Below are 16,092 nucleotides of genomic sequence, written 5' to 3'. Positions count from 1 at the left end.
TTAGACAGTAACGTGAGATGTGACTTAACTGCATCCAGCGTGGATGACTTCAACCATTGCTGACAAAGCTTCCCCACACTGTATGTAGTTATAATATCAGCATGTTCTGGTGATACGTAACGAGGGTCTGCCCTACTAGTCCTGAACCCCCCCGAAGAGGTGACAAAACGTTGATGACACACATTAGTGTCTACAGGCCATAATAACCACCCGCCTGGATGTAACGATGAAGTGTTAAGCGTACCATTCTGGACCCAATGTGTAAAGTCACTAAAAGTAGCATTCACATAGCGCTGCCAATTTGTTAATTTAGAAGGGACAGGTATACTAGGCAAAGTCAACTCCCTAATTGTCGCTAAGCCCAAACAGCTAGTCTGTTGTACTGTGTCATTGACGAAAATCATCTGCACAGGGATAATACATGCTCTAAATAACGTGTCCCTGCCTTGCATTTGCCAATTTTTCGAACCCCAAACACTTTTCAAGTCAACAGTTTTAAACCAGTATTCATACCCCTCGACCGAAAGTTTAGATACAAACAAATTTGAATACAGTAATTTAGTATCAGTCAATAACATTTGCTTATTAGAATACGGCGCAACTTTAAAATAGTAGGACTTAGCATTCCGTTGCTCATGCCCAGAAAAATATGCAAATTTATCATAATACGTTTTCGAACTCCCTTGTGGAGGAGTCGAGCAATGTTCCCATTGCACATAATTAAACATGGCCTTAGGGCTACTAGCTTTATGAATAAAATGGTGTCCATAATAGTTGTAGCAAAACATGTCACCATGATTATCTCTAAATTGGTAAGCATCTTCATCGTCATAGACAGTATAATATTGCAAATCCGTTAGCATAGAATCTACTGTCTTCACATCCCAATCATCAGAAACAATGCCAGGTATAACAATATCATTCATTGATAATTTGAGGACATACGGTATTTGAATCAATTCAGTGGGACCATATATATCAAACATTACTTTATCCCACACAATTCCATCCGGAACCGGTATTGCAGAAATGTTTACAGTGGACAAGTCTCTTCGAACCATATGAGACGAAAAATGCGGTTTTAACACAGTCTCCACGTGCTCAATGTCAGATCGATCAGGAAGAAAATGACCATGTATTATCAGAAAAAAAGTAACCACAAATCCCAACCATAATAAAATAGTCATCACGGCCCAAAATAGCCAAAAATAGTTCCAAGGAAAAACAAAATATGTGCGTTTAAGCCAGCCCAGCAGCCGTCGTGGACCGTGGACAGAAGACATCGAGGACGAGGAGCCGGACACATCATTATCAGCGTCGTTGAAGCAGCCAGAAGCAGTTCTAGCAAAAGGTGCAACTCTGAACAAAGAAGCAGATGGAGGCTCTCACCGTGGCACGCTATAAACCACATGTTCAGAAACGTCAGTAGAACGTACAGCAATTTGATAAAAAGATTCCATATTAATCGCCGTCGGTGGAACAATCGCAAGATCATCATCCACCCTCCCCAAGCTCGGAGAGGAAACAGGGTCGGTGAAAATCACCTGCAGCGGGACTTCTTCCCCAGTAGTGAGAGGGATTCCGGAACTACTGGGTGTCCCTCTTGGTCTGCTGTGCAGAATCGGCCACATGTTGTAACTTGACATTATCAATGGAAACAAATCGATTTCCTTTGGCCCCTCGCAGCGGCGGTAAAATCACAGTTCTCGTGCCGCTCACCCCCAACACAGGGACAGGTTCTCGATAAGAAGGACCAAATTCTTTTTTAACTGCGACCTTTTCACGCACTAGATCCCCAATCCTGGGTATCCAACCAGTAGGTGTCACTGGCTCATCCTTAATTCCTGAGGAGGCAGCACTGGCAGAAGAGTTATCTTCACGGAATTGTTGTAAATCCTGCAAAACAGTGACACGATCATTTATGTCAAAGGGCGTATCTGCCGCCTCCACACCAGGACCATCTAGATCAGGAACATACATTCGTATTCCAAACAGGCACTCATATGAAGTACGACCCCCCAGTGACCTTCTAGGCAAGTTATTAAGTGCTCTCTGTACTCCATATAGGTGGGCTAGCCAACCACGACCCGTACCTATAACTCTGGCCGTTAAGGACTGCTTTAAATCACGATTTAAACGCTCCACGACAGAATTTCCCTCGGGATGAAATGGAGACGAGAATTGGAGTTGGACCCCCAACGAAGCCATGGTGTCCCTGAATGCCTTAGAGGCAAAAGCAGGGCCCTGGTCCGAATGAAAAGCCGCAACTGCAAATATATCGACAAAGATGCGCAAATCTTTAATAACAGTTCGAGCGTCAGCCGAGCGTTGTGGCCATACCCATACAAATCTGGAGCACGAATCTACAGCAACCAATATATATTTGTATGCACTATCTGGTGTCAGCGGACCACAATGATCCAAGTACACACACTGTAATGGTCTATTTGAAATCAGAAGGGGCGTCTGCTGCGGGCGTCTAGCCGACGATGCTTTAATTTGTTGACAAACGTCACAACAAAGGACATATTGTTTCGTCTCTTTATAGAGACCAGGCCATCAGTAACGAGCCTGTAAAAGTGAAATCGTGGCAGCCACCCCAGCATGTGCAGAAGCCACCCCTCATGTGCTGCAGAAATCAATCGAGGTCTCTCAATTTTATTGGGAATTTCACGTACACCAATGCTTGGAATTGTAACAGTAGCATTTAGTGCACCATTCAAGCAGTAACTATATTTTGAAGGAAATCCTTTAGGAAAGGGCGTGCCAGCAGCCGTAGCCTTTATGGCAGCCGAAATTTCTGTGTCTGGTTTGGAACTCGAACGAGTCACTGCGGCCACGGTGGCGACAGCCACTGCCGATTTCACAGCTTCATCAGCCAAAGTATTCCCAGCAACGTGTAGTCCAACGCGCTGGTGTCCAAGTGTATGTACAACATGGACATTAGGAAGCGTTTCCTTCAGATCCGCAACCTTACCCCACAACATTTTATGTTTAATGGTGTTGCCTTTAGAATCTCTGAACCCATTCATCTTCCAATAGTGTAAATATTTGTTGAAAGACTGCACACAGTAGTAGGAGTCACAGACCAGCAAGGTTAAAAGTGCCGGATCCGCGTGCTCCAACGCTAACAATAGAGCTTTGAGCTCAGCCAGCTGTGCCGTGCAATCTCCCAAGATTTTAGTATAAGTATGTCGGGGGCAGAACACTTCCCCCTCCATAGTGCCGCTCACCACCGCACATGCAGCAGAATACTGTTGTTTAGTCCCAACCGCTGGTTGCGCAGAGCCATCGGTATACATGACCACTTGATATTGGTCAATAGGCAACGTACCAGCAGGAACAGGGTATTCCATTTCATATTGAAGAAATTCTTGAGTCTGCAGTTTAGGGTCAAATACATAATCTACATCAGTGGCTGTCAAAGACGCAGCCCATTGTATCCATTGCGGGTGTAAAGCTTTCGAATTTGGAACACTCGCTTTTGTAACTGCCTCTAAGGCCGGAATTGGGGAAACAACAACAATGCGTTGACCCTGGGTCAGCGGTCTTTCTTTAATAACAGCCATCTGAACTGCAATGAGAATTTTCTCAGTCTGTGCAAAACGTTGTTCTGCAGCAGAATACAAGTGAGACTTGTATGCAATCGGGACTGTCTCCCCCTCATTAAAGGTGACATAAGTAAACCCAACAGCCCGAGGTATCACCCTGATGACTAAATGTGTCTTATTGTCCCGTGTGTGTAAGTGTTTAACTGCTAAGAGATCACTTTGTAATTCTCGTAGTATGTGTGTATGTTCAATCGTCCAAAATCTACTCGAAAAATTCAGGCGAATCAACTCGTATAAGGGTTTTATACGCGTCGCATAATCAGGAATGTAAGTTCTGCCAAAATTCAGAAACCCCAACAATGACTGGAGCTTCCGAACCGTATTAGGAGGCTGCAATAAAGCACATTTCTCCAAAAAATTTGGCGCTAAACTCTTGCCCTCACTCGACAACTCATATCCCAGGAAAATGACGCTGAGGAAGGCAATCTTTGATTTCTTAAAATTCAATTTATAGCCAATATCAGCAAACCCCACAACAATGCGTGATACACGCCTTAGATGTTGCAGAATCTCATCATCTGTCAGATATATGTCATCAACATATGATAATGCTTCAGGGTCGAACTCATGCAGCATTTCAGTTACACGAGCCGAAAACAGTCCTGGGCTATTCTTATACCCCTGAGGCAAACGACAAAATTTTTTCGGAGAGCCAAACGCACTAAAACAGGTATAGTCCTGACTCTCGGGCGCTATATTCTGGCAGAAAAATCCATTCGAGATATCTAATGTTGTCTTGTATTTTTTACGCACGATATTATTCATAAGCGCTGCGCTGTGTGAATTCTGTATTGCATATGTGCGTGTATGACTATTCAAATGTCGGTAATCCACCACTATCCTATATGAATGGTCCGGTTTAGCAACCGGAAACAAGGGATTATTCATCGGCGAGACACAGGGCTCAATTACACCCTGGTACTCCAATTGTGTAAGAATTTTCCTAACCGATGCCCTTGCTTCAAATTTGATAGGATACTGCGGTTGTGGCTGAGGTTCGCCCTTTATTGGAATTACATGATAAGGTGATTGTCTGTCCCACCCCACGTTATTTCTATACAAGGCGGGAGCCTGTGCTAGAGCCCATGATTTACTATAGGACTCCGCTAGTTCTCTCGGAACAAGTGGTGAGAAGGAGGTGTTATAACCTCCTCCCCAACTGGACAGCCGCGAACAAAGTCAGGTGGCCAATCTTGTTCGGCCAGCAGAACATGATATGATTTTACCACATGGTCCCAAAAAATGGCGTTTATAATACGGTCAATGTCCCCTTCCAATCGCAGAGTCACTTCATATACTCTATCAGGATCAGAGACTCGCATATCCGCCGTCTCTACTTGTATGAAGTCAACAGTTGCTTTTACCTCCAGATGCTCTAGAAGACTCTGGCGAACTATTGTGACCTCTGCCGCGCTGTCTAACAGTGCTAACGCCCATGTCTTGTTCGTCAAGAGAACTCTCTTCTTGAGCGGCATGTCTAACTGAGACTGCTGCCACTTTCTTCTTTTTAAATTGCTGTTTTTGTTGCAGCGGTTTCTCTTCTTGTTTAATAGAAACCTCCGCTGAGCGTTGTGAATCCTGTCTCGGTTTCACGTACTCCGTCCTCCGCTCTGACCGCCCACCTCTCTCACTTCTCTTTTCCGAGGAGTCCTGAAAGGAACGAGATTGGCGTGTATCAGTATATTGATATCCATCAGGCGTCTTCAAAGTATCCCTATTCCTGAGATTATACTTATTCTGTGGGGTCTCCGGTTGCGGAGACTGTCCACCATCTTTCTTAGGTGTTTGCTGTTTCTTTTCCCAGCGCTTTTTCGAACCCTCAGGTTGTTGCTGTTTAGCATTATCTTTATTACTTTTACCCTGTAACTGGGGTTTTTGTGGTCTAGCCCCTAGGCTATCACGACCAATACTAGAATATGTTTCCGCTATTATTCTCGGAAGCTCCCGCTCCTGATTAAGCAGCGGAACAACCCGAAGACGCATTCGCACTGCTAGTGCTACTGCCTCTCCCTTGAGATTACTCAAAATAATAGAAGAAACTGTGGCAAAATTGCCCAGCAACTGCATGCCCAAATCCAAGGCAGGGGCAGCCCCATATTCATCTTGAATCTGTTTAAGCACGTCCGGTAAATTAGCTAATGTCGGTGTACCGTGTGCCGTAGTGTAGAGCGCGGCAAATACCGTGCCCCAGGTATTACAAAGGTCCACCGGAGGAAGCATCCCATACGGCAAACACATCGTCAAAATTCTATGTTTATCCTGAGGTCCCGTATGGGGAAATACTGCTTCCAGCGTATAAATTTTTTGCGCCAGCCAAAATGGAGTCTCCTCTCGTTTAGCCGGTACTTTACCCATAACTGAGTGTACAGGATTAATACCCGGAACCACTGCCTGTGGGTGCGCTGGAGCAGCACGCGCTGCATTCGTATTTAGTGTCTGCATTACAAACTGAACTAATCGTCTATATGTAGCCATTAATTCTGTATATAAACGACGAACTTCAACCACTGCCAATTGAGCAACCGCAGGATGAGGTGTATATGTAGCCAATAAAGTCCAGGTAGGACCATCATTACTCAGCGGACCTAACCTAACTTGTGCTACTGTGTGTGGGAAGGCGCCATCAAGCCAATTATGGTGTTCTTGATAAGATAGAGGTATTTCTAAATAAGCGTAAGCCCTGTATTGTCCAGGGGCATTCGCAACAGTGTATTCGTGAAAAGTATTTGTTCCCCCATCCACTGCTGGAAATCCGACCCAAGAATAAAAAAGTTCTGTTCTATAGGCTGCATGGGCGTCCACCACAAAAGTGACTGGACCCCCCTGGACTGTCAGTCCATGTGTCAACAGATGTCCCGTGAGCGGGTGACGCATATTAATTGCTATATTCACTACATTAGGATTCGCCATTTTATAAAAAATAGCGTCAGGTCAGAGAAGGCACACCAATATCGGGGTTTTTCCTTTCAAAGTTCAAGCTTGAACAACCAACCACTAAGCAATAGGAAGCACCTATGCCGTGGCGGCGGAAACCCTCAACCCCACGGACGTCTCCGTATACGGAACCGAGGAGTCAAACTATATATGAGACCAAGAGAGTCAGTCGGACCTAATCATTAGAGCCAGACCAAACGTTGGCGGCGCCATGTCGCGTGGGCTCTCATTATTCTAAATGAGACTACTGGATTTCTAGGTAGCAGGATCTATAACGGTGTGGGGGACTAAGTCTGACCCACGTGTAAAGAACTCTGTCACCCTAAATCCGGTTTTTGCTCCGGCTAACTAGCAGTGCCTCATTTCTCCCATGTGGAAGGAATGATTTGGCAGCCGAGCGCATGACATCTTTAGATCTTCTCAGGGAAGTCGTGGTTACTCAGATCCAAACCAACTCTCTTATTTCCAATATGATCTCATATACAAATGACAAAGACAGTATAAGTTTTATATAATATTTTTAATAAAACGACTGTATTTTAGATATTAATGCGTGAGCCGCAATAACCAGAACGATACAACACAGTAGGATTGTAATAGTCACCAGGAGAATAAAACATAAGAACAAAGCTATCATATTGTCAAACAGTTTCTACTCTCCCTCTGCTTGTTCTATTTAGAGCACAGCATGTTAAGCTTCTAGCTTGCCTATTAGAATCACTGTGGAGACATCAGCCCTCATACCTGAGGAAAGACCTGTGATCTTGGTTCAGCATCTGCAACGAGGCAGTCAGCGTCTAGTTGTGGTTCCCTGGTCGGAATCTCCCTCTTGCTTGTATTGGGACAAGGAAGTGATTTTATAACTAACATGTCATCGTGATCACAAAATGTCCCTACGCAGGAATGCCAAGTCTAAACTCCTACCACGTCTATCGGCAATGTACCAGACTGTATCCTTGACTGAAGCACAGAGTAAATATGTTATGGAGAACTCCAGTGCTGAAGTAGGCAAAACAGTGTGATATGAATAAAAAACAACACCGTAGAACTGGCTATTTGAAAAATAACAGTACGAAGCCTAATAAAAAGCATGTAGAGCAAAGTGCACAGAGGCTCTAAGCTGTCAACAAATGAATAAAATATATTCAGGGCAAAGTGCACAAAGGCCTAAAGCCTGAAGCTAAAGCGCAATGAATACGTAAAACTAACCACACTACATTACAGGGACATTATAGTTAGGAAATATAATTGAAATAACCATAGAAATTTGCTTAAAAAAATAAAGGTTACAGGGATGTTATAGTTAGAGCCCTCCCTCCCCTGGCCGATTTCAGCCACGGGGACCCCATCCCTTGGGACCTGGTGTTAATATATTTATTGTTTTGGGGGTGGAGGGATCCCTAACCTCTGGGGCCCAGCCATGTCATCAGGGTGCCCCCATGGCACCTAGTCAAAATGGTTGGGAACCGCGGGGGAAGCCAGAAGGCTCTCACGGTGCCTGCCTCCTGTAGGAGCCAGCATCGCTGTTACAGAGCGGGAGCTACTAAGGATGCAGCTCCCTGTCTGTGAGAGCAATTGTTTCATCTGTTTCTCTGCCTGCATGTCTGCAGGCAGGGAAACAGAGGAAACCTCCACTTCCTGCAAGCTAGAGCTGTTTGATATCTCTCACTTGCTGGAACCAGAGTGTTTGCTCTGTCTTGGTGGGAGCTGTTAAAGTTCCCACCAAGTCAGAGCAAACAGCTATGTCCAGGGGGTGGGGACCCTAGAACATAGCAGGAGCCAACCCTGGGGGTTCACAGTCCCCAGTGCCATCTATGGCTCATCGATGGGGGCAATGGAGCCGCCCTCCTTAAATATGATTAAAGCTCCTGGGAGGTGCCAGTCCCCCGGGCTGCAAGGGGGCAGCGCGCCCCTGCATTCATTTTGTTTAAATTCTCATGGAGGTGGTGGTCACCGGGGTGTGGGGGAGCTGTGCAGCCCCCACATCTTTTTGTTTAAAGCCCCAGGAAGATGGTGGTCTCTGGGGATGCAGGGAGGCCAGGCTGTGCCCCCACATTTGATGAAACATTAGCCCCGGGAGGTGGCAGTCCCCGGAGAAGCGGCGGGCCGGGAACCCCCTGCATTTGTTTAAAGTTTAGCCCCGAGAAGGTGGCGGTCTCCGGGGTTGTGGGGGGCCAGCGCACCCCCCCCCCACTAAATTGGATGAAACATTAGCCCCGGGGACCTGGCCCACCCGGGGTCTTCACTTAAACAAGTGCAGGAGTCCGTGCTTGTTTTTTTTAAATGTTCAGTGGATCTGCCGCATCGCCTGCCAAAATGTTTTAAAAAATGCTTTTTTGCCCAGGTGGGTCCCTCTGGGACCCCAGCACCAGAGCTAAGGGGTCAGGTGTCCCTACCCTGGTCCCTTTTCTTTTTTTTATTCTTTTTTCTGGGACAAAGCCAAGACCCATCATGGCTGCCAACACCTCTTTGTTGAAGTGTTGGCAGCCAATCAGATCGCAGCATGAGATCGGGAGGGTTTGCGGAGCCTTCTAATCCCTAGATATACAAATTTGTTTTTTCCTTAATTACTCAAAAACTACTGACTAAATTACATCAAATGACAAAAAGGTTGCTTTCTCGCCCAAGAGCTACCTTTCTGATGAATTTGGTGTAATTCCGTCCAGTGGTTCAGGCGCTATTCCTGTTCAAAATCCCCATAGAAAAATGCATGGGCGAAAAGTGTTTTGGGACCCTCCCTTATCTCAGCCCCTACTTGACAGATCATCCTGAATCTTTCCAGACAGACGCTGATGTGAGCGTCATACTTTTTTGGAAACATTTGTGAAGATTCATCAAACGGGCCAAAGTTATTAGGAAAACCCAAAATGCTTTTTCTATAGAAACTAGGTCCTAACTATAACTACCTAGTGGAGTGGAGAAAATGCATAGTAATGACCAATAGCACAGAAGCCTTAATTTTCTATATAAAATTGCAATAAGAACTACTATTAATGATTAGGGGGGTTGCAGCATCACATCTCCATATTATGTTATATATAATGAAACAACATTGTTTTATGTATTATATTATTGATCACATCATCTTGGAGGGCTTTGAGGTTACAATCTGTGATGTCATGTATACTGTTGCAAGTGAGGTTGTGAGCAAATAGAGTTAGGGTTCTGTAACTCACTAAAACTGGCCTTTTGCAGTACCCAGTGGAGATGCGCTGTGAGTGGGAAGGAATGGGTAGTTTTAAATTAGCAGCTTTGGGTGATGTTAAATTATTTTTAAGAAGGGTAGCTCTGCATATGTTATTTGAGGGGAAGAATTAACATGTTCTGAAGAAACCCTTCCCATGATGAGCATTTGCATGTAAAATGATGGAGAACGAGGAACCAAATAGGTGCCTAAGGCCGCCATTATGAGAGGGTTATGGTGTGTGGTATAAAATGGAATTTATGGCTGATGATTAGCATAAGGTAAGAGAAGTGCTTTAATTGAGTAAATAAGAGTGCAGGTTCTGGGTTGGTCAAGGATTGGGACACCTGGTCTTTTCACATTGGTCTTGAAAACAGTAGCTATCAGTAGCAAGATGCACCAGATGGAATCCATACGCTAACAGAAGAAGAAGTATGTGTGCTTCCTGGAATGGTGTGCTTCTGTTATTAAAGACAGGGATGAACATCTGGGCCATTGTCATCTTTTTATCGGTGGTGGAAACTAGACAAAAACTACGAGCCTACAGTTTTTCACTGGCACACACACAGGCAGACAAACTCACACATACACATAGAATTCAGCAAAGAGGACACACATTCTCTGTAAACTAACATGACATGTGAGAATAGGCTGACTCGAGAAGTATGTTGAAGACAGCCCATCCCACATTATAGACACAGTGTGATTAACAGAGCAGGGATCGATTGGTCTTTGTGCTGTTAGTGTGATGCATAGCCTACAATGCCCTAATCTGTGACCCAGCCTGTTACTATGAAAAGGAGCTTCTGATGCATATTTCTTGAGGCCTAGCACAGGGATTCAGCTGTCACAGAGCAACACAGACACGCTTGGCTCTGACAGCCAATTCATTGGAAACCCATCTCACAATCCCTGTACCTGACCCTTTTCCAACGTCATGGATACTGGTACTCTCCTTTTACAAGAAAAAATGCATGTTCTGAAAGAGAGGAAACTAAGAAGTGTTGGTACTTAGTACTGGTGAGTACCAGCCAATTTAAAGCATTGGTTCAGAGAGTTTGAAGCCAGAAAGTGTCAACAGTTTATCCCATAGTGAGACAGCCATAAGCCTGCCTGGGATGCCTGCATGCATCTATTGGGTGGGCAGAGTGAAAAGATAGGAAGGTGCTATGTTATAGCTATTCAGGACTTTCATTGAGAATAGTCTTAGACTTTAAGACCCACTCCATTGCCTGTGACCACTTCTCTCTCTTTGTTGAGCACAGGTAGACCAGATTTTCATAGTTTAAGAAGATCTCAGTGTTTGTAAGCAGAAAACTTAAGAAGTCAGTAGACATTCAGAAGTGAATGGCAGAGAGGTAATCATATAAGGAACAGATTAGAGTTTCTTTGGCACAGAGGGAGTAAATAAAAGTAAACAAGGAGATTATGAGGGCACCTGAAGTTGATTGTGGAGTGAAGGGAAAGAGGCAAAGGTAGAACTTCACAGGAACTCGCTGTTAATGAAAGTGAATCAGGAGCAGCAACACACAGAGTAAAATGGGTCTGCAAAGTAGAAACACAGCTAGGAGCGAGCAGAGCCATTGATGTCCAAACATGGTTTCTGTACTAGGGGTTTATCCTGGTTACCAATATGAAATGGTCAGAGAGATCATTGAGGAAGGTAATGGCGGTTTTTGTACTGCTGGTCTTACCTAATAGGCTGGTTTCCTGTGGTTAATGGTATTTCCTGATATACATTGCAGTACTGCTGTCGACTGACCATTCAGAAATGGCTGGCTTATGCATGTTAATTGAGCTCTTTGTCTTGCCTGTAATTTGTGGATGTTGCATGTTCATTTATCTCATTGCCAAGTTCCCAATTGCTATTTTTCACTAGTTGGTGTATTCGGTTAGCTGGTCTGCTACAGTCGGTTAGTATTCATTAGTTGATTTAACTTTGGCTGAGCCATCAAATGAGGTACAGGTGGGTTTTATTTAAGATTTATATTGTTTTATCTTCCTCAATTGTTGAGTATGCTGGGTGATCAATCTCACTGGCTAGTCCCAAAAGGTTGACTTTGGAAGTTGATCTTTATCATTAGCTGATCACATATGGCTGCCTTTTAATAGGTAAATCAACTAATTGGCTGAACTTCATTGATTTTGTCAAACTGAGCTATTTCATTTCTAGTCACAGTGCCCAGCTTTCATAGTTTTTAGATTGGCTCTTCCCTACACTCTAGCTTTTGATAGTTAGTCCATCTCTTGGTCAATGTCCACTGATTTCCCTTGATGACCATTGCTAGGGTGGAAGACTGAGACTGACAGCTTCACTGTTTCATTTGTAGGTTATTCAAGAGTGGGGGGAGCACAGAATGTCATCAACCCTGCCCAGCCAACGGAGTAGTGGTTCCTTGCGGAGTGGACTTCACCACTTCCACAGGCCAGGTACAGTACTTTGTCCCTCATCTCCAACAAGCACGAAAAGGTTCCACAATGTTGCCTAATTACCTTACTTATTGACCTTTTCAATTTATGTGGCTACTACAGGATACATTTCTGCTCAGATCATGTCCCTTCTCTATTTTTTCTTGCTCTTGTTTTACTATTGAATTTCACTGTTTTTAATATGTACTTTCTTTAAAGTGCAGAGTTTTGGCTTTGAAAGAAGTTCGATTTTTTTCCACATACATTTATATGTGAAGTGAGCTTGGGCGTCTGTGTGCTGCTGATCCTATGTCTTGGAATGATGTCACATCCGGATTTTTGTTTTCGGAATTATGTCATAATTTGATATAATGCTCCTGGACTAATGTCAGCCTGATGTCATATTCCAAAGTGATATTGCAGTCTAATATCCAGTTCCTAAATTGCTGGGAGTGATATCAAGATGGATGTCAGCTGCTCAAGTCTTGTCATTCTGCCGTTTGGGTTCTGGACTGATGGGCATCTAAAATCAGCAACCATGGTGATATCACACTCTGATATTAGGTTCCTGTAGTGATGTTACAGTCTGATGTCATGTTTCTGAGTGATTTTACGTTCTGATATCAGGTTCCTGTAGTCATATCACTGTCTGACTGCAGGTTTCTGGAGTGATCTCAAATCTGTCAAATCTCTCAAAAAGGTTGCTGTAGTGACACCCTTGTCCCATGTCATGTTTTAATATAGACAGCATATGATGTTAGTTGACCAGTACTATCTAGCTCCTGCTGTTGTCTACTTTGTGACGTGAGCTACTTAAGTGATATCACACCCTGACTTTGGTTCTCTACAACAAAATCACACTCTGGTTCCTACAGTGAAATTGTAGTTTGTTATCTGGAGCAATATCACAATCTCAAGTCATGGAATTTCAAGGTTCCTGAAACATTGTATAGATATTGCTTCCTACACTGATATTAAACTGGACTGCTAGGTTTGAGCATAATATAGTTTGATGTCAGCTTATCTATAATTAAGTCATACTGCTGTAGTGGTAAACACGTGATGTTAAGTTCCTACACTGACGTGAACGTTTGCCCTTCACATTCTTGTTCCGTGTAAATATGTTCTCTCTCTATTTGTATTCATGTGTTATATTGAGTCTTTTTACATTTTGTACAACTCATTGCTCATCTTTCCTAACCATTCTTCTCTGCATATGTATATTTTTACACGTTTTCTGTTTCACTCAACTTAACATATTTTCATTTTCGCTATATGTTGTTTTTTGACCACTTATACATAATTTTCTTCTTGCCTGCTTTCAAATGTTTCTCCTTCTCACAAGCTTGTGTTTGGGCATTTTTCATCTCAGCTGGGATGTTGATATATTACTCACTTGCACATTTTCATTCACTCTTAAATATGTGTTGATCATTAGTATATGTTTTCTATTATCTCTCACCTTTTTATTCCTACCTCTCTTGACTCTTTCAGAGTTGGCAAAGCCAGAATTAAACATTTACAAAAAACCTCCGATCTACAAACAGAAAGGTAAGCACATTCTAAATGCTTCTGAGAGATGAGTATACTTTGCATATCCTCTAGTTTGATGAGTGTGTAAGTGTCTTTTGTTTTTCTTTCTTGGTAAATAGCATGTAAATGTTATTACAGTGATTTATTGATTATATCTCGTTTTCTTTCTCCTGAGGATTGTAGAATATCTCTTGTTACCACACATCTTTCTAAGAAGGATGCGAGAGTATGTGAACTATGTGTTCCATCTTTCCTGGAAAGTGGCATTTTTTGGGATCCCTGAGAGAATATCGAAAACAAATATATCGTGTAGACAGATTATTGTATCAAAAATATCGAGGACTATAATATTGGAAAGGTAAGTGCAAATTGGTTAGTATAGATTTACCGTTCCTATCTGTGCATCTACAAATATCTAAGGTATATATATATATATCACCAAGGTACTTATATGTGGTGTTATATATAGTAAAAATGTACTTACCTATAGAAACTTACCTTCACGATATTTTTGTCCTCAATATTCTTGACACAATATTTTGTCCCATAATATTTTTGTTTCCGATATTGTCAAACACCTTTTTTGTACACTCTCGCTGAAGATTGCCGAGTGTCTTGTTGTCTTTTCTGTGCATCAGTGAGTTTGTTCCTTTTTCTCGTAGGTAATGATAAGCGTCTTTCTTACATCTTTTGAGTACTGGTAGGTGGTCTCTGAATAACACACATGGGCTTTGGGCTCTAAATTAAGAGGCAGTGCTTGGGTTTTCCTATTCTAGTCATGAAACAGAGAACAAAAAAGCAGTACTAATTTTTCTTTAATGGGACTACTGAGAATTTATCTCCACTTTTCCCACAGATGCAGGTGGAATTCTGCACAACAAACACATGGAAGACCCGATCATTGAGTCATCAAAGTTTCCAGCAGCCCAGCCTCCCGATCCCAACCAACCGGCCAAGATCGAGACTGACTATTGGCCTTGTCCGCCCTCTCTGGCTGTCGTAGGTAGGACATGTGTTCACACAATTTCTTTACGGAAAGGATGAAAAGGCAGCTGAGAAGAACCAGGGCAAGCATGGACTGTGATGGTTCAACAGATAAGCAGATATTGGTGAAAGTAACTGAGCAGGGAAAATCTTAGAGATGCTATCCTCTGGATATTTGTCCACCATTCGGGCGGGGTGATTTAATTTTTTTTGTTTTGTGGAACATGGAACCAAAACAGCGTTGATCTTCAGAATTTCTCTTTCGCATTTCACGAAACAAGGGAATAAATGTGCCAAGGATATTCCAGAGAACTCAAAGTTTGGTATTTCACAGTGGTTCTCGAAACACCACAAAACAATGAGCCATTCTGGAAACTTTGCCAGAATGGCAACACTTTGGATGTGTATTTCGTATTTCCGGGGGTATCAGTGCTTAATTTGTGCTTGTTGTTTCCGGTGCTGAGCACTGGCACTTATTTGTGAGGGCCGGGGTTTATTCTTATGCCTCAAGCATTTGCTGCGAGCAAAAGACACATATGTGAAAGACGGAAGAAGGAAAAACTAAAAAACGTCATAAGGGGAGAAAGTAGAAAGTTGCAGGATGAGCTGAAGGGGCAGCGGTGGCCGTAAATGGATTGAAGAGGCACGAGATGGCTTCAGGATTAGCTGCCTCAGTATTCAGTGCTGGCAGATTTAATTACAGCAGCCTCGTGATTAAGAGAAGGGCTTTGAGCACCGGCACCTCTTAATTTACAAATTAAGCACTGCAGGGAATGTCTTGTCAACAATATCCAACAGCATGGATCTTGGTTCTTGTACATTAACTACTCTAAAAGTGCCTATTCTTAAGGCATATTTTGCATGTACCCTCGAGTTTCGAGACCTAGCCTTCAGCACCAGACCGCTTCGTCCATGAGGTTCAATTTCTTATTTGTTTCTTGTCAAAGCCTGTGCTCTCGCTGCCTCTCTGGCTTCTCTACTGCCCTTGTGCACTCCTCTATCACAGCATATAGCCATATTGATATGTTTTAATAAATACTGATGTTACCTGCCCCTTCTTTATGCACCTGTTGTCAAGATGTGGCTTAGAGAATACTATTGAGCTTTGACCCAGCTTTTCACTTCTAGAGACCGAGTGGAGGAAACACCGCATGGCCAATAAAAAATGCGAGGAGGAGGAAGAAGATGGCGATGAGGAGAATGAAAAGCTCGTGGATCTCCAGAGGCTGCAGCTCAGTAAAGTGAGAGCTCACTCTGCTTGCATCTTGTGACAGACCTGGACTGCACCACTGCATGAGCAGAGGAGTCTTTGTGTGCTAGACAGGCTGTACCATTCTGTAGAATTGTGCGGTAGTATTACCTCCGCCAGTTACCCTTCTCTGCTTTGCCCTTCTCTCTTGTGGTTTTTCAACTATATTTGTTCTGTGCAACACTCTG

The 16,092-nt window shown here is 43.3% G+C and overlaps 1 protein-coding gene across 1 annotated transcript in view; it reads left to right on the top strand.

The window, feature by feature from the left end:
- Window positions 1–16,092, top strand: part of DMTN (dematin actin binding protein) — a 239,331-nt gene that overhangs the window by 187,238 nt on the left and 36,001 nt on the right. Inside the window, exons 7-10 of the mRNA XM_069213984.1 lie at window positions 12,060–12,159; window positions 13,633–13,689; window positions 14,528–14,674; window positions 15,784–15,896. Coding sequence (XP_069070085.1) covers window positions 12,060–12,159; window positions 13,633–13,689; window positions 14,528–14,674; window positions 15,784–15,896 — 417 coding nt within the window. The remainder of the gene's footprint in view (window positions 1–12,059; window positions 12,160–13,632; window positions 13,690–14,527; window positions 14,675–15,783; window positions 15,897–16,092) is intronic.

This window comes from Pleurodeles waltl, chromosome 11, assembly GCF_031143425.1.
Source record: "Pleurodeles waltl isolate 20211129_DDA chromosome 11, aPleWal1.hap1.20221129, whole genome shotgun sequence".
Classification (NCBI taxonomy): Eukaryota; Metazoa; Chordata; class Amphibia; order Caudata; family Salamandridae; genus Pleurodeles; species Pleurodeles waltl.
This window is presented reverse-complemented; position numbering and strand designations above follow the sequence as displayed.